At 50.1% G+C, this 26,199-nt stretch overlaps 1 protein-coding gene across 1 annotated transcript; it reads left to right on the top strand.

The window, feature by feature from the left end:
• Nucleotides 1-263: 263 nt before the first annotated feature.
• Nucleotides 264-23,791, top strand: LOC308174295 (pecanex-like protein 3; the record flags this gene model as incomplete). Its single annotated transcript, XM_080549371.1, has 35 exons — nucleotides 264-416; nucleotides 704-912; nucleotides 1,064-1,169; nucleotides 1,357-1,396; nucleotides 1,542-1,637; nucleotides 1,959-3,770; nucleotides 4,213-4,342; nucleotides 4,476-4,645; nucleotides 4,934-4,991; nucleotides 5,613-5,745; nucleotides 6,847-7,004; nucleotides 7,453-7,606; nucleotides 8,165-8,197; nucleotides 8,555-8,726; nucleotides 8,848-8,958; nucleotides 9,362-9,453; nucleotides 9,584-9,693; nucleotides 12,936-13,041; nucleotides 13,404-13,496; nucleotides 13,925-14,075; nucleotides 14,206-14,350; nucleotides 14,657-14,834; nucleotides 15,608-15,716; nucleotides 16,278-16,407; nucleotides 16,998-17,056; nucleotides 17,157-17,372; nucleotides 17,931-18,184; nucleotides 18,732-18,962; nucleotides 19,573-19,676; nucleotides 20,591-20,738; nucleotides 20,844-21,074; nucleotides 21,322-21,596; nucleotides 22,555-22,730; nucleotides 22,827-23,254; nucleotides 23,407-23,791. The coding sequence occupies 35 exons, from the start codon at nucleotides 264-266 to the stop codon at nucleotides 23,560-23,562; spliced, it is 6,927 nt and encodes a 2,308-aa protein (XP_080405497.1). The 3' UTR covers nucleotides 23,563-23,791.
• Between the last annotated feature and the right edge of the window lie 2,408 nt (nucleotides 23,792-26,199).

The raw sequence follows: 26,199 nt of genomic DNA, 5'->3' as shown, positions 1-26,199 counted from the left end.
AACTCAGTGTTGGCAAGAACTGGCACAGAAACACACAACGACACAGTCTGGCACAAGAACATGCAAGGATTCCCCTTAAGATCAACTTAAAGAATCCAAAAACCCAGAAACTGAAGAGGACTGGACCGATTTAACTTCTCGTCCTCAATGGAGGTGCCGTTGTAGTACCCGAAGACAGGGTGGCTACAACTGAGCGGTTTGGAGCTCTACAGCCATAGAGGAAAAGCTCTGCAACCCTGGATTGACTTAACCCGAGGGGGAAGATGGGCTCCCAGGCTCTTCAGATATTGCGGCAGGGCGTGTGGGCCTCGCTCACCGGAGGCTGGTATGTGGATCCCCATCAGAGTACGTTCTCCAACTGCTTCCACCTGTACCTTTGGATATTCCTCCTGGCCTTCCCCTTCCTGCTTTACATGGTGAGTATTCGTGGAGCTGCAGTTGATCATTTCTGTATGGGGGTAACGGGCTAATGGGTTGACTTGTCCTTTCCTCTAAGCAGATGAAGTCTATATTTTTACATCTGACGACCTGAGTCAGGCTAATTGCTTTTTGGCCGTATGCCGCTAGTTACTGGTTCTTTTACTGGTATCAAGGTCGAAGGGGTTTGCAAATTGTCTCTCTGCCCTCAGTACCGGTTTTATTTCCCAGATCTGTCCTCGCTCTTTCTCAACCCGTCCTGTTCACTGTCTCTCCCCTCTCTCAGGCTCTGCCCCCCAGCTTAGTAGTGGCAGGTGTGTACTGTGCTGTGGTGGCGGCTTTCTTCACGGCCATAAAGGCGGTGAACTTCCGCCTCCACGCCATGTTTGATCTCGGGGAGATTGTGGAGAAGAGGCAGGCCTCACTCATAGCCGATGCCCCGAGGTTGGAGGAGGGGGATGATGGCTCTGGGGCCCACGACGGGAATCACCACAGGTAGCAATTCCAAATCCTAAATCTCGCTTGTAGCTGCTTTGTCATGTTTTATCGACTATCCAAAGTTGATGTGTTTTTCATCAATGCAGTTAAGGGCTGTTATTTTTGTCCTCAGACGCTATTGTTGACCGATTTATTTTTCCACCCGCAGGGACAGTAATGTTGGTGTGGAAATGACTGTGTTCCGGAAGGTCAACTCAACCCCCCCAGTCCGCTGCAGCTCCCAGCACTCTCTCTATGGACTGAACCAGGTGTCGGTGAGTGACTGCTGTCGGTGACTGTCGTTGCATTTCTGAACACAGAATATTATCAGTTAGAGCGTGGTATTGGGATGCTCAGCTGATTGGACTGCTCAAATTACAACCAATTAGGGATTTGATATCGGTGACATTGATACTGTACTTTAAGTGACCTATTTCTTTGTCCTTGCTGGTTTTTTTCCAGGATTTTTTACCCCAACTTCATGACACGGGAGGCTCTAAGGGTACATGCTCTCTCTTATCTACCTGAACTCACATAGTAGTATTGTGCTTTGATGACCAGATAATATGACCAAATGAGTTACAAGTTCAGTGTTCAGTCCAACGTTGGTACTAGTTTCATTTGACAGTCTGCGGTTCTCTCCACAGATATCAAGGAGCTGATGCGTGAGCAGGGCAGCAATAACATGATTGTGACGTCAGCTCACAGAGAGATCCTCCGCCACAGCTCCCAGGACACCATCAGTAAGCCTAACTCTACTTCCGCCAGAAGCAGGATACACAGGATACAGTAGCCAGCCACACACACAATAACATAGGCAACCCTGATTCTACAGAAAAGAAAGACAGACATTTATTTGAGTTATTTCAGTGCGACCTCGAAGGGGGTGGACATTTCATTTCTTGTTATATTTTTCCAAAAACTGTGCAGGGGAATTATTATTTGCGCCATCATATTGAAGTAAGAAACTCGAAAAGGAAAACGGACCTTCATTTTCGTTTTTTCGTTTTTTTTGTTGACTTTGCCTAGTGTGTACTTAGTTTGGTCTTTCACTCTCTCTACAGGGGCTGCCAATGTGGTCCAGTCCTGCTTGGCTGCTGCTCTGGGCGGGGAGTTCCCTGGTCTAATGAGAGTGGGCGGGGTGATGTCAGGGGGATTCGGTGGCTTGCAACCCGAGGAGGGCCCCTCCATCCCCCCCTCCCCCTCCAGCCAGGAGGACGGAGGAGAGAAGGAGCCGCTGAACGAGGCGGAGGTGGTGCTGGAGCGGTTGTCTCAGCAGGGTACCGAGCCGGACAGGCTAGGGGCCTACTCCCCCCTGGGCCCCTCGGCCGAGTCCGAGAGTCTGGGGGACGCCCCCCTCAGCCCGCTCATCAAGAGCAGCCTGAGCGAGGAGCTGAGCGAGAACCTGCTGGGGCTGGGCCTGGAACCCGTGAGCTTCGCCCCCGGCACGGCGCGGCACGGCGGCCGCGGCGGGGTGGCCCTGGCCGCCGGCTCCACGGACAGCTGCTTCAGCGGGGGCGGAGCCGCGACGGACCGCGAGACCCTCAGCACGGTCAGCAGCTACCACAGCGAGAAGACAGACTCCACCCAGCTGGAGAGCCCGTCGCTGAGCCTGCCTCGGCCGGCGGGGGGGGCGGGGGCGCCCTCCTCCTCCGCCGCCCTCCTCGACGCGGGCGCCAGCACGCCGGAGCCCTCGGAGGACCCGGCGCTGCAGGGCGGGAGCGACACGGACGACCTGTCGGACAGCGAGCTCTTGCGCTCGCCCTCCAGAGAGCTCTCTCTCGGCCAGGGGCTCGACAGGACGCTGGTGGAAGGGGAGGACTTGCCCCCCGTCTACTCGGAAATTGCACAGGCCCCGCCCCACCTCCTCCAGGACTCCTCCCCCTCCAGCAGCGGACACTCGGAGGCGTGCTGCGACCCGGACAGGAGGGTCCCGGTGGTCCCCCCTCTCCCCCCGCCTCGACAGGCGAGCTCCTCGGCGCCGTCAGGGCTGGCCCTGGGTCTGGTGTGTTCGGAGCCTTCGCTGCCCGTCTCCTCCGCCCCCTTCCTGCTTCTCCACGAGCAGCCCTCCTCCCTGCAGGCCCAGCAGGTGGTGCGGCCCAAAGACCTCAAGCTGCTACGCGCGGGCGGTAGCGGCAGCGTGGGCCACCGGCCCGGGCGCCGGAAAGCCCCCCGCAAGAGGGGCGCGGGGGCGGGGAGCGGCAGCTTCGACTGCGGCTCCTACCGGCGCCACCACAACCACGGGCAGCACAGGGACTACATCCCCGTGCGCAGCCGGCTGGGCGCCAAGGCGTACAGCGAGAGCCTGTTCGAGGACTCGTCGGACGAGGACGACGGCAGCGACATGAGCGCCGGGTCAAGCCTGGGGTCCCAGCGGCGCTACAGCTCGGACGACGACGACGACGACTCGAGCTCCTCTACCTCCTGCTACTCCCCCGACCTCGCTAACGCTGGCGTTACGTCTCCGCCCCCCTCCTCCTCCTCCGCCCCTCAGCCTCAGCTTCCCCTCAGGGAAGGAGAGTTACCCGAGACCGCCGCCGGCCCCTCCAACCCCCGCGGGGCCCAGCGGTCCGCTAGCACGGCTAGTGCTAAGACTCACGCCCGGGTGCTCAGTATGGACGGGGCCGGCGGCGGGGGGGGCCACACCAACCACGCCGCGGCCCTGCCCTCGTCCCTGCCGCCCATGCCCTCCTCCTCCACCCCCGCCCAGCGGCCCCTCACCGTCTCCAAGTCGGACCTGGAGGCGCGGACCGTCCACACGGACGGCTTCCCCGGCGCTCATCACCACCGCCTGGACTCTCTGGGGGGCTCCTGGGCGGGGAACCAGACGGGCTGGAGGGCCGGGGAGCTGGTGGAGGAGGGGGCCGTGGGGGGAGGTGAGCAGGCGGTCCACTATTCTCTTGTCTCTGGTGTTAAACGTAGTCCCTGTCAGGGATTTTGAAGCTTTTAAATACAAAAAGTAATTGCTTGACATTGATTATGAAACGTCTTCTGAAACCCTCCCATTAATGTCATTAATGTATAATAAATATGCCATTTTAGCTGACGCTTTTATCCAAAGCGGCTTACATTGCGGTGAGTGCATACATTTTTCAGTATATATGGTCCCAGCAGGAATCGAACCCACAACCTAAGATTTGCTAGCGCCCGTGCTCTACCAACTGAGCCACAGGGGACCTCAACCAACTTATGTCTTATGACGTAAATATGTCATATATACGTAAACATATGACGTAAATATGTCTTATATACGTAAACTTATGACGTAAATATATCATATATACGTAAACTTATGACGTAAATATGTCTGTCCAACAGCCATGGCCCCAGAGGAGGGGGGCAAACGGGATTCAGTCAGCAGTGTCAAGAGGACCCAGGCCATCCGCAGGCGACACAACGCCGGCAGCAACCCCACCCCGCCCCCGTCGACCATGGGCTCCCCCCCCAGGTGGGTCCAGCGATCACTTAACCCTGATCAGTCTGGTCGGCGTCAGTCATCTCTCCTGTTCTTCCATATCGACTACCTACGGCACCCGTCGATCCATCTCGTTTACTGTTGTTGTTTGTTGTTGTTCTCGCAGCCTCCAGGACCTCCAGCGCGCCCGTACCTCCTCCCACTCGCGGACCCGTACCTTACCCTCAGCCTTACAGTTCGCCTCCTCGCTGTTACTGCCCCGCGGGGGGGTCCACGAGGCCTCCACCTTTGACGACACTACAGAGGGAGCCATCCACTACTTCTACGATGAGGGCGGTGAGTGACTGAACCAACCTGCCCCCCCCCCCCCCTCTCTCTCTCTCCAGGTCGGAACTAGCTTTAGGGCAGAGAGGAATACGAGTGCCTGTCAAGTGTGAGGGGGAGGGGGGGGGGCTTTAATAGGTCCATCTTGGTGAGAGGAAGAAATTAGCCCTTTTGGTTCATAGGCTATACCGAGGCAAGCGTTAATGCATCTCTGTTTGCATTGCAAATGATTCCTGTCCTAGTTCACGCTAGAAGTAGATGTGCTCCGTTCATTGTTGTTCCTGTGCTGTTGCATGGCAGGAGTGAAGAGATCGTACACGTTTGGACCAGCTGGAGGGGGTTATGAAGATCCAATGCAGTAAGTGACGTTCGATTATGTTATCTTAATTCGGTAATTATTAGATTACTATCTAGTTTGATCATGTTTTATTGTTGGGTTTTTTGCCTCTTATATTTTGATATTCTATATGTATTTTTATATGCACCCTAAATGCCCCCCCCCCCCACCACCACCACCAAACGTATCACACGATGGTACTTGTATAACCGGAGTGACAAATAATAAACATCGTGTTCTCTCCAGCCCTTTTGACCACATCCCTTACGAGCTATGGGGTTGTTAAGTCTGACGTCAAACGTGACGTTTAGCAATTTCCGGGTCCAAACCAAAAATACCCTGCACCAGAGTACCAGTGTACTAAAGCGGTAGAATGACAGTTCAATCGTTTTTTAGACTCTCATCTATTCATACAAGGGACACAGCACTTTCCCGTTATTCCCATATTGTCAGCGTCTTTGAGCCTCGGAAAAGCGCTATACAAATATAATGAATTATTATTAATATTACTGCGGCATTTCGAAGAGAGCGCTTCAGCCAACGTTGGACCCGGAAACACGTCACGACTTAACAACCGAATAGGCTCTTTGCTTGAGGTGAGTGTTGATATGACACCTCAGCTGAGTCTCCCTCTCCTCTCAGGGAACGGGAGAGGCAGTCCCAGTCCTCCAGCTTTACCTCCACCGACGTCCAGGAGGGGGCCCTGTCCATGCTGCCCAGGCCCGTGGTTCTGCAGGGCATGCAGGTTCGCAGGGTGCCCTTGGAGATGCCGGAGGTGAGCACCTCATCGGGCTTTCACTTTGAACATCTTACCATGTGACTCACGCAAATGGTTTTCTTTGAGGATGCCCATGAACATTCACGTATACTTCTATATATAATAATACATGTTTTTTTTTAAAGGTTTGAATGTACAGTGCCCTCCATCGTTGTGTCTTCTTTTTGCTCTATACTCCCACAGTTTGATTTTGAATTAAAAAGTAGAGGTTCTCAGCTTTAATTCTGTGTTTTTTTTTGTAAGATTGGTTTCATTTATTTTTTTAAACATACTCCCCCTATTTCAGGGCTCCAAAAGTATTGGGCAAAAATCCTATAATGTCCAAATAAGGCACTCGTGTTTTAGTATTAGCAGAGTATATTTTCTGGTGATGCTCTGCCAGGACTGTCCTGCAGCCATATTCAGTTATTCTTTTGAGATATCTTTACTAAAATCTTATCATCAGGAAATGAAATGCATTTTCAATTGGATTTAAATCATAAGAAGAATTGTATGCTTTTTGGCCGTGGAAAAACTCCCCAGTTGCTATGGCAACAGTATGGTGAAGATAACTAGTGTCTCTTAATGATGGTTGAGTATTCTCCGGTCATCCACTGTGGAAGTCTTCCTCGGCCTACCAGCCTGTTGAGATTGTTGAGCTCACCGCTGCTTCCTTTCTTTTTTAACGATGTTACAGTTAAGTAATGCTTCTGATTAGATTTCTCTGATATTTCAGCCTCATAATGCCTTCCTTGTCTCCCATTGATGTCTCTGTGGTCCTCATGTTGACATACACCAATCGCAGACTACAAACACAAATGCAAAGCCTAGAAACACCTGTCAAACCAATTTTGTAATACTTTTGGTGTGCTGAATGAAATATATATGTATAACAAGGGTTGTCATTTCTAAATGGTGAAACCAATCGGACAAAAAGAAAACATTGAAATAAAAGAAGAATATCTACTTCGACCTCATAATAATGTTGGATTTAAATCCAAACTGTTGGGAGTAAAGGAAAACAAAATGCTTCCTCTTCCCAATGCTGATGGAGGGCACTGTCTGTACGTACGCTTTTGGCTTGACACGTCATCCGTCTCCCTCTCTCTCTCTCTCTAGTTTGACCTGGATCACGAGTCTCTCCATGAGTCCCAGGAGAACACACTGATGATCGAGGAGAAGGCCAAGCCCAAGCAGTACTACCGCTTCTGGGTGCTGCCAGGGAAGTGGCTGAGGGTGCGGTACGACCGCCTGGCGCTGCTGGCCTTGCTGGACAGGTGAGACAAGCCCGGGGGACGGATACAACATTCATAAGTGGGGCGGCTGTGGCTCAGGAGGTAGAGCCGCCGTCTAACGATTGCACGGTTGGCAGATCGGAGTGTCCTTGGGCAAGACACTGAAACCCCAAATTGCTCCCAGTGAGCGGCCCTGGCACCTTGCACGGTAGCTTGCCGCCATCGGTGTGTGAATGCATGTGCGAATGAATGGGGTGAATGAGAGGCCGTTGTAAAGCGCTTTGGAATAAGGCGCTATATAAGTGCAGTCCATAAGTCACACATGAGGTCGAACTCTGGCCGTAGGGACAAAATGATCATTTGCAATCGGCGTCAGTATGTTATTATGTCTAAATAAGTCATGTTTTCGAGGTGTATGGCCAACTATTTATAGTGATGGAGACTTGGAGAGGAAACTAACCTCTTCCTCCGTGGTGCTGTTGACCCACAGGAATCGCCGTGTTGGGGAGAATGTGTTTGCTGTGCTGCTGGCCAGCATGGTGGCCTTCCTGGGTTTCCTGCTGCTGCTCCAGGGCTTCTTCAGGGACATCTGGGTCTTCCAGTTCTGCCTGGTCATCGCCAGCTGCCAGTACTCTTTACTCAAGGTACCGTACCTCTGTCTTTGGCTTAACGATGATATCCTAAGTTCTGGGCCCTGGACAGTCTGGACGGATTGTATGGCAGCTGCTGGACTGAAAAAATCAGGTGTAGTGCTGAGGCACAAACATGTACATTTCAAGCCTGCACACTGTGACACTTTAAATAACGTGAAACAATACTATTGTGCAATATGACAACCCTAGTCGTCTATCTGTACAGTATAGTACAGTGGATAGTGTACATAGCCTTTATTTATGTAAACCAGCTCCTTCCCTTCTTGTGATTTTTTTTTAAAAGTGTTTTTTTTTTTCTCCCTTTCCTAACACCAGGGGAGCCACCCCTCCTAAATTTCGTTGTTTGGTACCTGTACTGTAGCAATGACAATAAAGTCCATTCCATTCCATCCTTCTCTCTTGGATCACATGGATTCCATTATTTTACATTGTGTGTATTGGATTCGAATGTTCATCATCAACTGCCAATGCGTATTTGACGGAAATGGAAGGTGTGTTCACCTCTGAAAGTCGCTGAGAAGCTCCTTTATCTGTTTTTTTTCCTCACAGAGTGTTCAACCAGACGCGGCCTCCCCAATGCATGTGAGTGTTTGACTTCACATGACTCATGAACGACAATAACAAACTGTAACACTACTCTCTCAACAACAAGATCAATTTGGCCAGGTTATAACAGCAGTCCGTCCTCAATATCATCATGTGTGTTAAGTTGGTAACCATAAATGATTGTTTGATTATTGTACGTGATGTATAGTTTACTTAAGACGAACGTACTTATTGTAAGTCGCTCTGGATAAGTGAGGTGTCTGCTAAATGACTAAATGTAAATATAAGCAGGTTATTTTGTTGCATGACTGCATAGTAGTACTGTAGCTGCCTCTTGTCTGAGGAGCCAAACTGATGTAAATCCCCTGTTGTCTATCTGGTCTCCCCCATCAGGGCCATAACTGGATCATTGTCTACAGCCGCCCCGTCTACTTCTGCCTGTGCTGCATGCTGATCTGGGTCTTTGACCTGGCGGGGCGCTCCAGCAGCCTGCAACCCTTCTCCTTCTACGGTGTCACGTTCTTCTCCGGTCACTTCCTGCTCTGTGCCAGAGACGTACTCATAGGTCAGTCCTCTCCTTCTACACGGGCCTCGTTTCTGCGTGTTGTGGTTTTTGCCACCAACAATACTCACTCACATTTTCGCGCCCCCCCCCCCCCCCCTCCTTTCTCTTTTTCGACCTCCAGTGTTCGCCTTGTGTTTCCCGGTCATCTTCTTGTTTGGGCTCCTACCTCAGGTCAACACCTTCGTCATGTGTCTGCTGGAGCAGGTCGACATGCACATTTTTGGGGGAACGGGTAAGACACGACCGCGCAGTGAAATACCACACAGGGTTCCCACGGGTCCTTGAAATCGTTGAAAGTTTGTGAATTTGAGAAAGAAATCAAGGTCTAGGAAAATAGACATGGGTCATTGAAAGTGCTTGAATTTCTCTCTCTCTCTCTCTCTCTCTCTCTCTCTCTCTCTCTCTCTAAAAAAAAATATATGTATTCGAAAATGTTTTACTTAGCTCGTCAACTAGTTCTGTCTCAAACTATGCCGTGTTGGGTCCTTGAATTTGAGGGAATTGAGTCTTGAAAGGTGCTTGAATTTGATGTTTCAGAAGGTGTGGGAACCCTGCTTACTGTACCGTGATGATTGTCTCCCTTGAGTTTTTGCTGAGTAATGCCCTTTTCTTGACCGCGTGTGTGTCCTCCACAGCCACCACCAGCCCCCTGTCGTCCCTGTACAGCCTGCTACGCAGCGTGTTGGTGGCTGCGCTGCTCTATGGATTCTGCCTTGGCGCTATCATTGTAAGTGACAGTCAGTAGATGCAATGGGAAAAACAGAGAGGCGCGTTGGGAATGATGGAGGGATGTGCCTCGCATGTAGCTCATGACCCGCGGGGAACCGACTGTTTGTTCTCCTGTGTTCTTGGTGTAGGCTCCGTGGGTGGACCCCCATGTGCCAGTACTGTTCTCTGTGTTCTGCGGCCTGCTGCTGGCCCTGTCCTACCACCTGAGTCGCCAAAGCAGTGACCCCGTCATCCTGTGGTCAGTATACTCTACCTCTGTCTAGTCGCTACACTCACACACCATCCTCTGCTCCAATCATCTCTCTCGACTTCATCCTCTGCTCCAATCATCTCCCTCTATACTCCATCTTCTGCTCCAATCATCTCCATCTTCTAGGGGTGTAACGGATCACCTAACTCACGGATCGGATCGTGTCACGGTTTTTGAGTCACGGATCGGATAATTTTTCGGATCAACACAAAACATAAAAATAAAAATAAAAAGCTTTTTCCTCGAATTCTGTAAAAACACCACTTTTACTGTGTAAAACCCAACAACATTCAAGATGTCAAAACTGGTATATATATATATATGTGTGTCAGGGTTTGCCGCCGGACATCGTGTCCGGGAAGATTTCGATTTACCGGACAAACGTGATATATTCCGGTCACCATATTAAAATATAATATTTTTTTTTTTTATCAAAATCATATTTTTTTTTCCAAAATCTAATATAGCTGTTTGTCGCGGTGTAGCGGCCTATATATGCCATTTAATGTCTATTTCTCATCCGATACGATTAGATGCGAGCTATATAATATATAATAATATAACATGATTCGCATGCGCGCTATGCCATTATGTCCAGCGCTGAACGGGCGCATCGATCAATGAACGGACTCCACATTACGTTAACTGAAGTTTGTTAAATTGTTTGGGATTAATGTGAGTTTTCTATTTTCTCTTTCCAGTTTTACCCTTTTTTAATCAATAAAACAACGTCATTTCTATAACCATATATCTCCGCAACTTGCAATGCGCATTAGCCGTGTTGTAACGGTTTTCCTCGTTGACTTGGTTGTCCGGGGTGCCAGTCAGGGCGAGGCCTGACAATTTTAGTTAGTGTTGGGTTGTTTTAGTCAGTCTTTAGTCAAGTTAAACCTTTACAAGCGCTACATGCATCAAAACATGAACCCTTTTTTGTTATACACATGTGAATAGGTTATTGTAATATTATAGCATTTTGCACAACAGACGAAAATTAGTACACAAAGGACATGTGTTGCAATTCAGGTGCACTGTATTGTCACGAATAAACAAAGAACTCTCAAAAAATCAACTCAAATATGCAACCAGCGTTAACTTGGGAGTGTCCAGTTCACAAACTCCGATAGGCTTAGTGGTGTCGGGTTACCCGCGCTGCTTTAGATGAGCAGCTCCTGCTCTCTCCCCAGCTCCGGTGCAAGCGTATGACATTCCCAACGGCCTTGTATCCAACTGTATCCTTACGGGGCATTGTATCCAAAGGAATCATTACGTTTCATCCAGCTCTTCGCGGTCCGAGTAGGCTAAAACATTTACCGAGACGCAGACAGCAGACGCGACCTGCGGCACAAACACGAACGGACGGAATAATCCACTTCCTGGTTTGTTTGAATCATCCCGCTCTCAGCACTCGGTGAGAGACACCTTATCATTTCGCGTCGTCTGTAGAGAACGGGGATTGGATGATTTACGATTGGATACCGGCAGCGTGTGACGTGTGACAGCGTGTGAAAAAATCGTGGAAGTGACAGTCGGCGGCGGAGACATGGCAGATGTGTGACCTTGCCCTCCCCAAGGCGACTTCGGTCCGCAGTTTTAATTCGGTTACAGGCACACTGGAGAATACGGGGATTTTTTAAAATAGAAGGAATCAGAATGTGAACTTTAGCGAATTGTATTCAAATTGTGCTTAGAGGGAATTATTTTCACCGGACATTTATGTCCGACGAGTTTTCAATTTGTCGGACTTCAACAAATTTTACCGGACAAAGACCGGTAATTGCCGGTTAACGGAAACCCTGATGTGTGTGTGTATATATATATATATATATATATATACACATATATATACATAACATATTCTACACTCAAACATTAGGCTACATATTAAACAGAAACACACATTCAACTTAAATGATGCAGTAGGAGAGAGGGAGGAGGCACCTGGTTGCAGCAGTGAATCACTGGGCAGACAAATAAACATGTTTTATGCCACTTTTAACTAAATAATAAAGTGAAACCTTACTTTAAACATGGTATGAAAAAATTGGCTACATTATCAGAAGTTGTCAAGCTGCCTTTTTGGTGCCTCCCGTCAACACACCAGGGTGATGACGCGGCAAATGTGTGGCCATGCTCGTACGACTTTCTCGTTGCACAACGCTTAAACACCGTAACTTTTTTATCGACCACACTTCCAATGACACTGTCCGTCATTGTTATAATTGACAGAGAAGCCAAAGTGCTCCCATACATGGGATTTAAATGACGAGGGAGGCATTTCGAGTTCTTCTCTGTCGCCAACATTAGCAGGACTCGCCATGAACACTTGGGCTGCGTTCGTAAATTTGCTCTGAGAGCGCCGGAGAGCACACTGGGTCCGACGTCATAAAGGGACCAAGTAATTTGATTGGACAAGTGGCGTTCCATGAATGCTGATCAGATTCCAGAGCGAATTTACGAACGCAGCCTTGTTGTTCTAGATTTTTTTTTGCATTATCAACCTATCATTGCGCTTTAGAGTAAAACAAAGCACGCAACTGTCGCGTCTATCTTTTCATGGCAACTCTACATTGTGATTTACAAGGGATATTAACTAATATTATTAACTAGTAATATTATTACTTGGTTACATTTTGCAATTGATCCGCGGTACACATGCGTGCCGAACCGTGGGGGGCGATCCGTACGGATCACGGATTATCCGTGATCCGTTACACCCCTACCATCCTCTGCTCCAATCATGTCTCTCTACACTCCATCCTCTGCTCCAATCATGTCTCTCTACACTCCATCTTCTGCTCCAATCATCTCTCTAGACTTCATCCTCTGCTCCAATCATCTCCATCTTCTGCTCCAATCATGTCTCTCTAAACTCCATCTTCTGCTCCAATCATCTCCCTCTACACTCCATCTTCTGCTCCAATCATGTCTCTCTCCACTCCATCTTCTCCTCCAATCATGTCTCTCTACACTCCATCCTCTGCTCCAATCATGTCTCTCTACACTCCATCCTCTGCTCCAATCATCTCTCTCTACACTCCATCTTCTGCTCCAATCATCTCTCTCTACACTCCATCCTCTGCTCCAATCATCTCTCTCTACACTCCATCTTCTGCTCCAATCATCTCTCTCTACACTCCATCTTCTGCTCCAATCATCTCCCTCTACACTCCCGTCGTCTGGTCCAATCATGTCTCTACAATCACGAATGCGTTGTGCACTCTGTTCCACAGGTCTCTGGTCCGCTCCAAATTCTTCCCAGAGCTGGAGAGTCGGACCCCCGAGGAGCCTCCCCTGGAGATCAAGGACCCCCTCCCTGAGAAGCTACGTAACTCTGTGGTAAGATCCTCCCTCTATCGTGCTGTTTATACGCAGGTGCTGAGAGTGTGTTTGGTTTGAAACACCTCTCCCTCTCTCACTGTATGTTTTCTACAGAGAGAGACTCTGGTTTGAAACACCTCTCCCCCTCTCACTGTATGTTTTCTACAGAGAGAGACTCTGGTTTGAAACACCTCTCCCCCTCTCACTGTATGTTTTCTACAGAGAGAGACTGGTTTGAAACATCTCTCCCCCTCTCACTGTATGTTTTCTACAGAGAGAGACTGGTTTGAAACATCTCTCCCCCTCTCACTGTATGTTTTCTACAGAGAGAGACTCTTGTTTGAAACACCTCTCCCCCTCTCACTGTGTGTTTTCTACAGAGAGAAACTCTTCACTCAGACCTGGTCATGTGTCCTCTCATGGCGGTCATCACCTTCGCCATCAGTGCCAGCACGGTCTTCATCGCCCTGCAGGTCAGTGGGTTTACCTGCGACGGCTGGGGGATCGCAAGGGAACCGTTTACATTGACATTGACATTATTGGCATTTAGCTGGCGCCTTTATTCAAGTCATTGAATCATCGATCCACCAGTCATAGCAGGGAAAAGTGATCTATGCTATTTCAACATGCGTAGCGGTTTTCTTTCAGTTGTTATGCCATCATTCGCCAGTGCAGGACTACTGAGACCAATATCTCTCTCTCTCTCTCTCTCTCTCTCTCTCTCTCTCTCTCGCTCTGTCTCCGTCTCTCTCCGTGTGTGTCTCTCTCTCTCTGTGTGTCTCTCTCTGTCTCTGTCTCAATCTGTGTGTGTCTCTCTCTCTCTCTGTGTGTCTCTCTCTCTATCTCTCTCTCTCTCGCCGTCTCCCTCTCCCCCCCCCCCCCCCCCTCCCCACACACACAGCCTGCTCTTAGTTTTGTCCTCTACATCCTGGCCGGAGTGGTGGGCTTCCTCACCCACTACCTGCTGCCTCAGCTCCGCAAGCAGCTGCCCTGGTTCTGCCTCGCCCACCCTGTCCTCCGCTCACGAGAGTACAGCCAGTTTGAGGTCCGAGGTGAGTAGCCGCACACTCTTCCCCCCCCCCCCACACACACACACCTTCGCACACACGCACACAGACATACACACACACAATTTTGTGAAGGCCTAAAGGTTTGTTGTCGTTCCGTCTTGTTTCGGCCCAGATGCTGCTCAACTGATGTGGTTTGAGAAGCTGTACGCGTGGCTGCAGTGTGTGGAGAAGTACTTCATCTACCCTGCTGTGGTGCTCAACTCTCTCACCACGGAGGCCAGGGCTGTCAGCCAGCACCACAAGGAGCTGGATATCTAGTAAGCCGCCGCTGACCCGTCCTCTATTCCCCCCCCCCCCCCCCCCCTCTCCTCTCCTACCAGCCTCACCCCAACACATGAGCTGACCCATCCTCTGTGCCCCCCCTCCCCCCAATGACCCATCCCTCACAGGATTATGTAGACAATGAACAAAATATAATACAAATAACACATTCCTGTGATCAGCACAATGTCACTCTGGAAAAGAAAAAAAGAGTGTCTGCACCGTTTGAGATTAACAATTACAATGTCTCTTTCTCTCTCTCTCTCTCTCTGTCTTCCCTCCCTCTCTCTCCCCTCCCCCAGCGGCCGTGCTCTCTTCATCTCTCTGGCGGGGATGAAGCTGCTCCGCTCGTCCTTCTGCGCCCCGTCTCTGCAGTACGTGACGCTGTGCTTCACCGCCCTCTTCTTCCACTTTGACTACCCCCACTTCTCCGAGACCTTCCTGCTCGACTACTACTTTATGTCAATCCTCTTCAGCAAGGTCAGCTAAGCGCCCACCCGGCATCAAACCAGCACCTCCCACACATTTCTGTTTTGTATCGCAATAAATTCATACAAAATCACACAGTTCCTTCCTGCCGCTCGATTGACTCAAATGTATTCGGTCGTATGTTGAGTTGTGGAGGCTGAAGAGGGGTTCCGTTTCAGATCGATCAACGCGCTGAATCGTGTTTAACTGAAACGTGTTAATATGAGGCGATTCGGAACATAATTCGACGAAACAGTTGACGAAACGTTTCTAATCTACCCATCGACCTAAGCATGATTCCCCTGCCTCTCCTGAATGTTGAACGTTGTCCCAGGCTGCAAATGCAAGGTTGTCCGTCACACAGTCGGTTGCCTGTCGCACAGCGTTCTATGGATCAGTGGAACTTAGCAGGCTAAGCTGTCTCGTTGACATGCTGATGTTGTTGTTATTATTACTATGTGTCATTTGTTTATATACGTTTTATATTATATACACATTTATGTCTTTAGATCTGTGGGGGAAAGTCTGTAAATATTGATTGTCACTAGAAATAACGTCAAATCTCTGATTTGTCTGAATATCAGTGTATAAAATGCATGTACGACGGTTTGGTTCTAAATGTAGTGGAGGGCAGTAATGCTGAAATGTAGAATGTAGAACTTTTGGCTTTATATAAACGTTCAGCTGTGGATAAGTAGTCCACTGTAACAGACTCCTTTTAAGAAATGTTTTTGTCAAGTCCTCTGATTTCTAATATGATTGCGTTGGGTGTTTTCTCGTTGCAGCTGTGGGACCTTCTCTACAAGCTGCGCTTCGTGCTGACTTACATCGCCCCCTGGCAGATCACCTGGGGGTCCGCTTTCCACGCCTTCGCCCAGCCCTTCGCTGTGCCCCGTATCCTTCAGCCCTGTCTACAGTGATTACAGTTAGGGACGCTAGCACTTACCAGGGTTCCCACGGGTCCTTGAAATCCTCGAAAGTTTGTGAATTTGAGAAAAAGAAATCAAGGTCTTAAAAGTTTTTGAAAATAGACATGGGTCATTGAAAGTGCTTGAATTCTCCTCTCTCTCTCTCTGTAAAAAAACTAAATACTGTATATATATACTGTATATTCAAAAATGTTTTATTTAGCTCGTCAACTAGTTCTGTCTCAAAGTATGCCGTGTTGGGTCCTTGAATTTGAGGGAATTGAGTGTTGAAATTCCTTGAAAGGTGCTTGGAATTTGACAGACCAAGAGTTTGAACATCTATGCCGTCCAAACGTCGGGTCTAAGACATCTTAATATGCCATTAGGATGCAGTGAACGTCTAAGTGCTACTAAACCTGAGATCAAGATGGCTGACTCCAGTGGTTCATAAAAGGTATATTTGGCTGTAGATGTGTTTGCAGCCCAGGAGGCGTGTTAGTCAGCACCACAGTGTTCCTGGACAGCTCCTTAACCCCGCCTCCCTCAGACTCAGCCATGCTGTTTGTCCAGGCGGTGTTCTCTGCTCTCTTCTCCACCCCTCTCAACCCTGTCCTGGGCAGCGCCGTGTTCGTCACGTCCTACACCAGGCCCGTCAAGTTCTGGGAGCGCGACTACAAGTGAGTTCTTCCATTTCCCCCCCCCAGCAGTGTAAGGCAGATGTACTGCTCTGCAGAGTTGGATGTTGTCCAGGAGGCCTGCTGTTTATGTAGCGGGGGGGGGGGTTCTGCACTTTAGAGGTCAATGTTAAAACCAGATCAATGATAATCTGTTGTCATCAGAGCTCAGCTCGAAGACTCCATTACCATTTTGCACAGTCACCATCTGGCTGATGAGTAAGCAGTTGGCGCTGATGTATCGAGAGAGGACGCTGGCGTTGCTTGTTCGCCGCTTCTCCGCCCGAAATCGAGATATACCTGCAGTATACAGAGTAGATTGTCCTACGAAGACACTTAGATTTAGTCATCTAAAAATTAATTAGACCCCTATACTTTCTTTTATTTATTTTGTTGTTTCTTTTTATTTTACTACTCGATCTTTTCAGTTTGTAAAGCGTCTTTGAGTGTCTAGAAAAGTGCTATATAAGTCTAATGTATTATTATTAATATTATTATTATTATTATTATTATTATTATTATTATTATATGATAAAGGAGCAGGGGTTCAGTTTCAGGCTTCTAAGTTAACTACTATGCATCTCCCCTTGCAGCACCAAACGGGTTGATCACTCCAACACCAGACTCGCCACCCAGTTGGACCGCAACCCAGGTCAGTTATACTACCACAGTGCCCTGCCCCGCCTGAGGTCAGCCTTGTTTAAGATCTGTTCCAAAGCCTGTGATGATGTGATCTCCCTCTCCTCGTAAAGGTGCCGACGACAACAACCTGAACTCCATCTTCTACGAGCACCTGACGCGCTCTCTGCAGCACAGCCTGTGTGGGGACCTCCTGCTGGGCCGCTGGGGGAACTACACCACCGGGGACTGCTTCATCCTGGCCTCCGACTACCTCAACGCCCTGGTGCACATCATCGAGATCGGCAACGGCCTGGTCACCTTCCAGCTGCGGGGGCTGGAGTTCAGAGGTGAGCGAGTGTGCCGCGGCCACGGAGGTGGTGTGTGGAGACAGGGTTCCCACGCTGGTCTTCAAAAGCCGTAAAGTCTCAAATCCAGAAATCCAAGTTACAAGGCCTAAAAAGGTCCCAAATGTCTGTTATTCGGTCTAAAAATGAGGTGCTAGGTCTTAAAGATGAGATCCTGCAAGGAAATCAGTCCGACCACATCTATTTACGCAGAAATTAATCAAGCTGGAACCCAAAAAATGCCAATTCACTTCCTTTTTTGTCTGTATGGCAGTGAAATCCCTAATTTCATCACCTCGAGGATGACAAAAAGCTATCATATGGTGTCGCGAATAGGTCTAAAATTATATTCAAAGAGTCTACAAAAGGTCTTAAAAGGTCTTAAATTTGACTTGTTGAAACTTGTAGGAACCCTGGGAGATGGGGGGGGGGGGGGCGTGTGGCATGGGAGGGAATGTCTACTTCAACCTGTGGTCAAGACGGTGGACTTCGATGGTTTTAAAAATGAGAAAAATCCCCTTTCTCAACCTGTCCTCCCCCTCTCCCCCTGCGTGTCCTCAGGGACGTACTGCCAGCAGAGGGAGGTGGAGGCCATCACGGAGGGGGTGGAGGAGGACGAGGGCTGCTGCTGCTGCGAGCCCGGCCACCTGCCCCACATGCTGTCCTTCAACGCCGCCTTCGGCCAGCGCTGGCTGGCCTGGGAGGTGGCGGCCACCAAGTACGTCCTGGAGGGCTACAGCATCAGCGACAACAACGCCGCCTCCATGCTGCAGGTGTTTGACCTGCGCAAGATCCTCATCACCTACTACGTCAAGGTCTGTGTGGGGTGTTGTTCTATCTGATTCTGCTGTTTTTATCTCATTTTGCTTTGTTGATTTTAATGTTTTGATATGTGGTTTTAAACTGTCTTGAGAGCCTTGAAAGGCGCCCATAAATAAAATGTATTATATTATTTATTAATAAGGCACCAAAGTGGGATGAATAATAATAATAATAATAATAATAACTTTTATTTGTATAGCGCTTTTCCTGCAAACGTTGAAGCTCAAAGTGCTCCTGAATTACTAATAAGTAGCTTATGACATGTGATGATAATAATAATAATAATTGTTTGTCAGTCAATTGTTGGAATTTGAATTTTGTTGGATTTATTTTATGCTCTAGGCAAGGGGTCGGCCATAGACGGCAACCCCCGGAGCAATTAGGGGGTTCTGTGCCTTGCTCAAGGACACCTCGGCACGTGTGTAGCCAGGGTTCGAACTAACCCGACCTTGCGATCGTTAGACGCCGGGCTCTACCTCCTGACCCGCTGCCGCCCCCGGGATGTGGGACGCTCTGTAACCCGTGTTCATTCTCTCACAGAGCATCATCTACTACGTGAGTCGCTCGCCCAAGCTGGAGGAGTGGCTGGCCAATGAGACGGTGCAGGAGGCCCTCCGCCCGTGCCTGGGCCCCGCCTACGTGGACAGCGACCCCACCTTCAACCTGAACATCGACGAGGACTACGACCACAGGGCCTCCGGCATCACGCCCACCGCCTTCTGCATGGCCTACCTGGACTGGATCCAGTACTGTAACAGCCGGCGCCAAGCGGTGAGTACCGGCGTCTCCCAACGCCTCTCTCTTCAGACGAGGCAGAGAGAGAGCCCAAACGCTGTCGTTTCAGACAGGTCGTCTACAGAAAAAAAACAATGCAGATTAGCAACTTTTTTCACACGTCACTTAAGTGTGTAGAAACGTTTTGTGTCAGTCGTTTGATTGATTATTGAAAAGAAAAAGTTGGTTTTAAGGTCTATATACACTTTATTTGTCCTAGCTTTCCGCTCTAGTCCTCCACACACGTAGCTCGGGGGAACAGTGTGAGGAAAAACTCAATTGGCCATAGCAACGACATCTGTCAGTCAGGCTTATATTGGTGATTGGTCAGAAGTGTAATCCCCAAATGGGAATGGCGCCAATTTCTCAATATAGAACATCTCTGGTATCTCTTGTCATACCACACTCTGCCCTCTGAGGTCAAGGGAGGGAGGGAGAGCGGGAAGGAGGGAGGGAGGGAGTGTGTCCATCCATCCATCCATCCATCCATCCATCATCATTTTACTGTTATGTGTAATTCACATAACGTTTCACCTACTTGCCATATCTCAACAGTTGTCGGTACAATAACTCAATGAAACGCTGGTGTGTCTGTTTTGTGTCGCAGCCGGTGGAGAGCGAGAGGGACTCTCCTCTGGTCACCCTGTGTTTCGGCCTCTGTATCCTGGGTAGAAGAGCTCTGGGCACAGCCTCCCACAGCATGTCTGCCAGGTGAGGCCGCCATCGGACACCACGCAGACAAGACATTCACATTGACATTTTTGCCATTTAGCAGACGCCTTATTCCAAAGCGACTTACAATCAATACATTTGACTAGGCAAGTGAATCGTCGATCCACCAGTCGTAGCAGGAAGAGTGATGTAGCTCAGCCCCGGGGGCCATTGGCAGTCTCAGTGATGGAAGGATTTATTTTAATTTGTTTATATCCATATAGGAGAACAGAGAAACAGTACAAGGGGGGCAGTAAAGGGGAAAAGCGGGTGTCTTCAGGAGGCGCAGTGCTAGGGGGCAGTAAGATGTCTCCACCACACCCTCCGAATTGGTGGGGGAGAAAGTTCATCTGTGGCACCAGGCCTGACAGGGCCATGCCACAGATGAAGCGGAAGAAGATGAAGACAGAGAAGGAGTTAGAGAAGGCTCCACACGTCCCTCCCACCGCCATCATCAGGTTAGATAGCAGCAGCAGGTAACGCCGTCCAAATCTGATGAGGGAGTTAAGGTGAGGACAGAGACGGGAGAAGGGGACTATTTGTTTTTTTTTATATACATATAGGAGAACAGAGAAACAGTACAAGGGGGGCAGTAGAAGTCATAGGGGACACAGTAAAGGGGAAAAGCGGGTGTCTCAGGAGACGCAGTGCTGGGGGGTAGTAGATGCCCCCGGAGGAGCAGTTAAGGTGTAACCTGAAGAGATGGGTCTTCAGTCTCCGACAGAGGATGGGTAGTGACTGCAGTTCTGACAGCCGTGGGGGGAGCCAGTGTAGTGAAGAAACCAAGCACATCCACTGCTCTCTTAACGGGTAGGGGGCTAGTCAGCCCAGGACGTGACACTGTATGCCAGGAGCTGATTGTATGTCTGTGTGTGTGTGTGTGTGTGTGTGTGTGTATGTTTGCATCCTGTCAGCTTGGAGCCTTTCCTCTACGGCCTCCACGCCCTCTTCAAGGGGGACTTCCGCATCACCTCTCCCAGGGACGAGTGGGTGTTTGCGGACATGGACCTGTTGAACAGGGTGGTGGCCCCTGGCGTGCGGATGTCCCTCAAATTGCACCAGGTAGGACGATATAACGGCATTAACTCCCCTCATGAATAACCCAAAGACGTTTGAGCGTAACCCCAGTACCCCACACCAAACGCCTCCGTCCTGCCTCCCCTCCAGGATCACTTCACGTCTCCGGACGAGTACGAGGACCCGGTGGTCCTGTACGACGCTATCACGGCCAACGAGGAGAAGATGCTCATCTCCCACGAGGGCGACCCGGTGTGGCGCAGCGCCATCCTGGCCAACATGCCCTCGCTGCTCGCCCTGCGCCACGTGATGGACGACGGCAGCGACGAGTACAAGATCATCATGCTGAACAAGCGGTTCCTCAGCTTCAGGGTCATCAAGGTCCGCTCCACCCCCGCAGACTCCCTCACCCTGTCTTACTCTCTCTCGTGTGTGGGGGGGTGGGGGTGGGGGTGTGTGTGGGTGGGTGGGTGGTGGGAGGGGGGTGTGTGGGGGTGGCAGAGTCACTACCCATCGTGGACGTGCGCGCGTGTTTGTGTGTGCGCACGTGTGTGAGTGTGTTCGTTCGTTCGTGTGCGTTCGTTCGTGTGGTCTTAACCGTGCCCTCCCACCACGCTGCCCCCTGCAGGTGAACAGAGAGTGTGTCCGCGGCCTGTGGGCGGGCCAGCAGCAGGAGCTGGTCTTCCTGCGCAACCGGAACCCGGAGCGCGGCAGCATCCAGAACGCCAAGCAGGCGCTGAGGAACATGATCAACTCGTCGTGCGACCAGCCTATCGGCTACCCCATCTACGTGTCCCCCCTCACCACCTCCTACGCCGGGGGGCACGCCCAGCTGCACTCTGTCTGGGGGGGGCCAGTTAGCCCGCACAACATCTACACCTGGTTCATCAGCAGCTGGGACAGGTACACAGTCAGCGGTATCTGTGGGGATACTGATGTACACACACACACGCACACACACACAACCAGGTTAAAGTACACATACTGGTCATAGCTAAAACGATATACATTCTTAGGTTTCTCCCTGTTCTCTGTAAGAACCCCTTTTCTCTGTTCAGACCCCTGTTCTCTGTAAGAACCCCTGTCCTCTGTAAGAACCCCTGTTCTCTGTAAGAACCCCTGTTCTCTGTAAGAACCCCTGTCCTCTGTAAGAACCCCTGTCCTCTGTAAGAACCCCTGTCCTCTGTAAGAACCCCTGTCCTCTGTACAGACCCCTGTTCTCTGTAAGAACCCTGTTCTCTGTAAGAACCCCTGTTCTCTGTAAGAACCCCTGTTCTCTGTAAGAACCCCTGTCCTCTGTAAGAACCCCTGTTCTCTGTAAGAACCCCTGTCCTCTGTAAGAACCCCTGTCCTCTGTAAGAACCCCTGTTCTCTGTAAGAACCCCTGTCCTCTGTAAGAACCCCTGTTCTCTGTAAGAACCCCTGTCCTCTGTAAGAACCCCTGTCCTCTGTAAGAACCCCTGTCCTCTGTAAGAACCCCTGTTCTCTGTAAGAACCCCTGTCCTCTGTAAGAACCCCTGTCCTCTGTAAGAACCCCTGTCCTCTGTAAGAACCCCTGTTCTCTGTAAGAACCCCTGTTCTCTGTAAGAACCCCTGTCCTCTGTAAGAACCCCTGTTCTCTGTAAGAACCCCTGTCCTCTGTAAGAACCCCTGTCCTCTGTAAGAACCCCTGTCCTCTGTAAGAACCCCTGTCCTCTGTAAGAACCCCTGTCCTCTGTAAGAACCCCTGTCCTCTGTAAGAACCCCTGTTCTCTGTAAGAACCCCTGTCCTCTGTAAGAACCCCTGTCCTCTGTAAGAACCCCTGTTCTCTGTAAGAACCCCTGTCCTCTGTAAGAACCCCTGTTCTCGGGTCTCCTCCAGGTTGCAGAAAGGCTGTGGCGCCGGCTGCAACAGCGGAGGGAACATCGAGGACTCGGACTGCGGCGGCGGCTCCACCTCCATCTCCAACAACCCGGCCGCCCACATCACCCAGAGCACTCCCGCCTCCAGCCTCCCCCTGCCTCACCCACACCTCACCACTGTCCAGCCCTCCATGGGTGAGTCTAGCGCTCCTAACCGCAGCCTCTAGCTTAAGGTATGCCCGTGAAGGAACATTTCAGAGAAAAAAAAACTCAAAAAACGTGTTTCCTTAGGAACCGACAACCCCGTGGGTCCCACCCCCACCTGGCCACACCATCCTCAACCTCTCCCATTGGCCCTGCTCAGCCAGTCGGAGGGCCGGATGGAGGCGGGGCTGGTCACCTCTCTCCACCGCACGTCCTCCATTCAGGGGCTCCTAGGTCAGCATCTGTCCAGCTCCCAGCTCTCCTTCAGCAGCTCCGTGGTCCTGCCCGCCCTGCCCGGCCCCGAGCGCTTCTGTCCAGGTAGCCTCCTCGAGGGCCAAGGCCACAGAGGGGGTCACCGGCCGGGGCTGGGCCTGGGCCTGGGTCTGGGTCAGGGCGGCGGGCTGCACTACGAGGGCCTCTACGGGAAGTGGAGTCTGTCGGGCAGGAAGGGCTTCAACGGCCCCGCGGCGTCGTTGGAGGGGGACGGCGGCGGGTCGCAGAGCGTCCGGACACAGGTGAGCATCGAGGGAGGAGTGTCGCCCGTATTCAGACCTCATCGTTTCTTACGTTTCTCTCATGGTTTCTGAGATGAACCGCTATGTATGATTACAGTTCGTTACTGTGGCCACTCCATATAGAGATGTGATCTCTTGTCTTTGTTCCCTAGCCCGCTCCACCTGTGCCCTGCCCGCCTGAGGCCAGCCCAACACAGGACCCCCTGGGCGCGACCCAGTCCATGGAGACTACGCCCCTAACAGCCGGGGAGCAGGCCCCCCCCCGGGAGGAGTCGACAGAGCTGCCTTTACTGGAGCACCTGGGCTGAGCCTGCTCTCTCTGGACAAACCCATCAGGATCACCTGCAGCCAAAGCACACCACCACCACGGCCAGTTCTGGAGTGGGCCTAGCCGGGGGTCAGACCGGACCCATTCCAACCTCCCCGGAAGTCATTCCAATGCTCGTCTTTCTCTCACAGAGAACTGGACTCTTTGAGATTTTGCTAAAAAAAATCTCTCGAACGGAAAGAGAAAAAAAGAAATCGACATTTTCAACATTTTCCGTTTTATTGTACATTTTTCAAAGCCTTTGCAATACTGGACGGATGGATCCGGAGGCAGGAATATGTTCCTCTTCTCATCAGACATAGGAGTCTTAAGGATGCGTCTAAGAACAACACGTATGCACCCAGTTCCCCTATCCCAAACTCAGCATTCGAACGAGGGAGTGCTCGTTCTAGGTATCTCGCGTCGTCAAGGCGCTCAGAGCTTTTGTGGACAACCTTTTGGCCATAAAAACGGTGATCCTAGCAGGCCAAAAAGCCAGTGCAATTGTAAGGGATATTTCTCCTCGTATTATGTTGTTTTTTTTTTGGGGGGGGGGGGGGGGGGTTATAGATAATTGGGGAAGGGAGAACCCTCTTGTTTCTTCTCCTCCACCTGGCGTCCACAGCAACAGCAACTGCAGAACGAATAAAAAAGGGAGCTCCGAAATCCTATGTTGCTGTTTGTGCAGGTGAAGGAAGATTTACTACCATAGTAAGCCTTGCTCCCCCCCTCCCCTCACCCACACACACACTTCTCATCCAGTTGGTCCCTGGCAGTGGACAGAGTTCATTAAGTGGGTAAATGCAGCATTGAAGGACTTAGGCATTTGTTCTACCCCATGACTAGTCTATAGCAACCTCCCCCTCCAAAGTCTACCACACACATTCCAAAAAACAGTCAATCCCCCCCCTCCCCTCACACACACACAAAAACATCCCCCTCATGCCCATTGAGATATTTCTCACAGAAACATTTTGACACCATCAACGATCTCAACTCTCAAGGAAGGGATAAAAACTCCCTCCCTATCGCCACCTTCCACAACATTTGGTGCTTTCCCCCCCCCCCCCCCAGCAGAGTCCTGTCAGGTCTGGACACAGGTCCAGTATTAGGGGGAGCGGTGGCTGGACAGAGCTGATACACCTCAACTAGGACACGGAGGAGGGGAGGTGTTGTTCACCTGGGACGTTGTTTTGCCCACACGATTATTAGGCTTAATTGGGAGTATTATTTCGGAAGACTTTTTTGTTTTTTTGTTTTTAGTTTTTTCCCGTTGTTGGGGTGAGTGGAATGTCTTTTTATTTACTTGAAGAATCACAACTTCCTGAGTGGCTAATAGCACACTGGGTTTCCCCTAGTGCGATCGATCTATCACTCCCTCCCTAACCTGATCCAGTCAGCTCTGAACTTTCTACAGTGGGAGGGACCCAGACGTGTGTTTGTGTGTGTGCGTGTGTGTGCGTGTGCGTGCGTGTGTGTGTGTGAGACCACCCAGAGGCCCCTCTACTTTCCTTGCCTACAGTCCGGCTCCTCTTGCTATACTACTGCTACTGCGCCTCCTGCTACTACTAATATACCTACAACTGCTGTTTGTGTAACAGTTACCTCCAGCGTTCTAGTTGGAAACAAACAAAGTTGAATAAATACTGAAAACAAATATGGCATATTTATTTGATTATTGATATTGTCTTGGAGATGTCGGTAAAAGGGTTTGTCTATGGGACATGCTGATGTGATGGAAACGGAGATTGGAATTGGCTCTTATTCATTCTGACTTTTGCCCAACATGTTTGGCAGGATCATTGACATTTTTTATTTGATGACCAATGGTTCTCCACTCACTTGGTATGTAAAACATAACTGGAAGTATTCTTGTGTCACCCAAAAAAAATCCCACTCCTGTTTTGGCCATACCCCCGCTGTAAAGGGCAAATGAAGCACTGACGAACCTATGAGTAGAGAAGTGCTCTCATGCCCTGTAACTAGAGCACATATCAGAGAAGCTGGCAGTCTTACACTGATCTGCCCCTGAGCTGAGGTTGGCACAGTGCTAATGTAACCTTTGTATCTGTCCCCTGTCCATTTATGAAGGGTGAAATCTGTTTGTCAGTAGTCAAATGATCTGGAATAGAGTTAGATCTGGTCCTGGAGGACTGCATGGTGTAAGCTAGTTTCACACCAAACCATCTTTTGGCAGAGTTAGTCTCCTGAGCGCTCTCTCTCTCTCTCTCTCTCTCTCTCTCTCTCTCTCTCTCTCTCTCTCTCTCTCTCTCTCTCTCTCTCTCTCTCTGCCCTTCCAGGGTGAATGAGAGTTCAAAGGTGAGGAAACCAGCATTCTCAGGATCTCCAATGGGAAATAATTGGAATAGTCTGCCCCTGTAAGTTTGTGCAGCGACACAAAAGGGGAAATCTAGACGCCGGCAGGTTAACGACATAGAGACCAATCCAACCATGGGTATGCAGTAGCAAAGTTACCAATTACCATATTATGGTTGAGTCTGGATGTAAAACTGAGGGTGGACAGTCTACTCCAGTCAAGGTGATGATGCCCTCCCTAAACACACAGTGGTGGTTTTAAGTGTCTTAATGGGTTAATTCATATTTTTTCATACTGTCCATCAACTTCACCTCTTTTCTT

This window comes from Nansenia antarctica (assembly GCF_963989245.1).
Source record: "Nansenia antarctica genome assembly, chromosome: 20".
Lineage (NCBI taxonomy): Eukaryota > Metazoa > Chordata > Actinopteri > Argentiniformes > Microstomatidae > Nansenia > Nansenia antarctica.
This window is presented reverse-complemented; position numbering and strand designations above follow the sequence as displayed.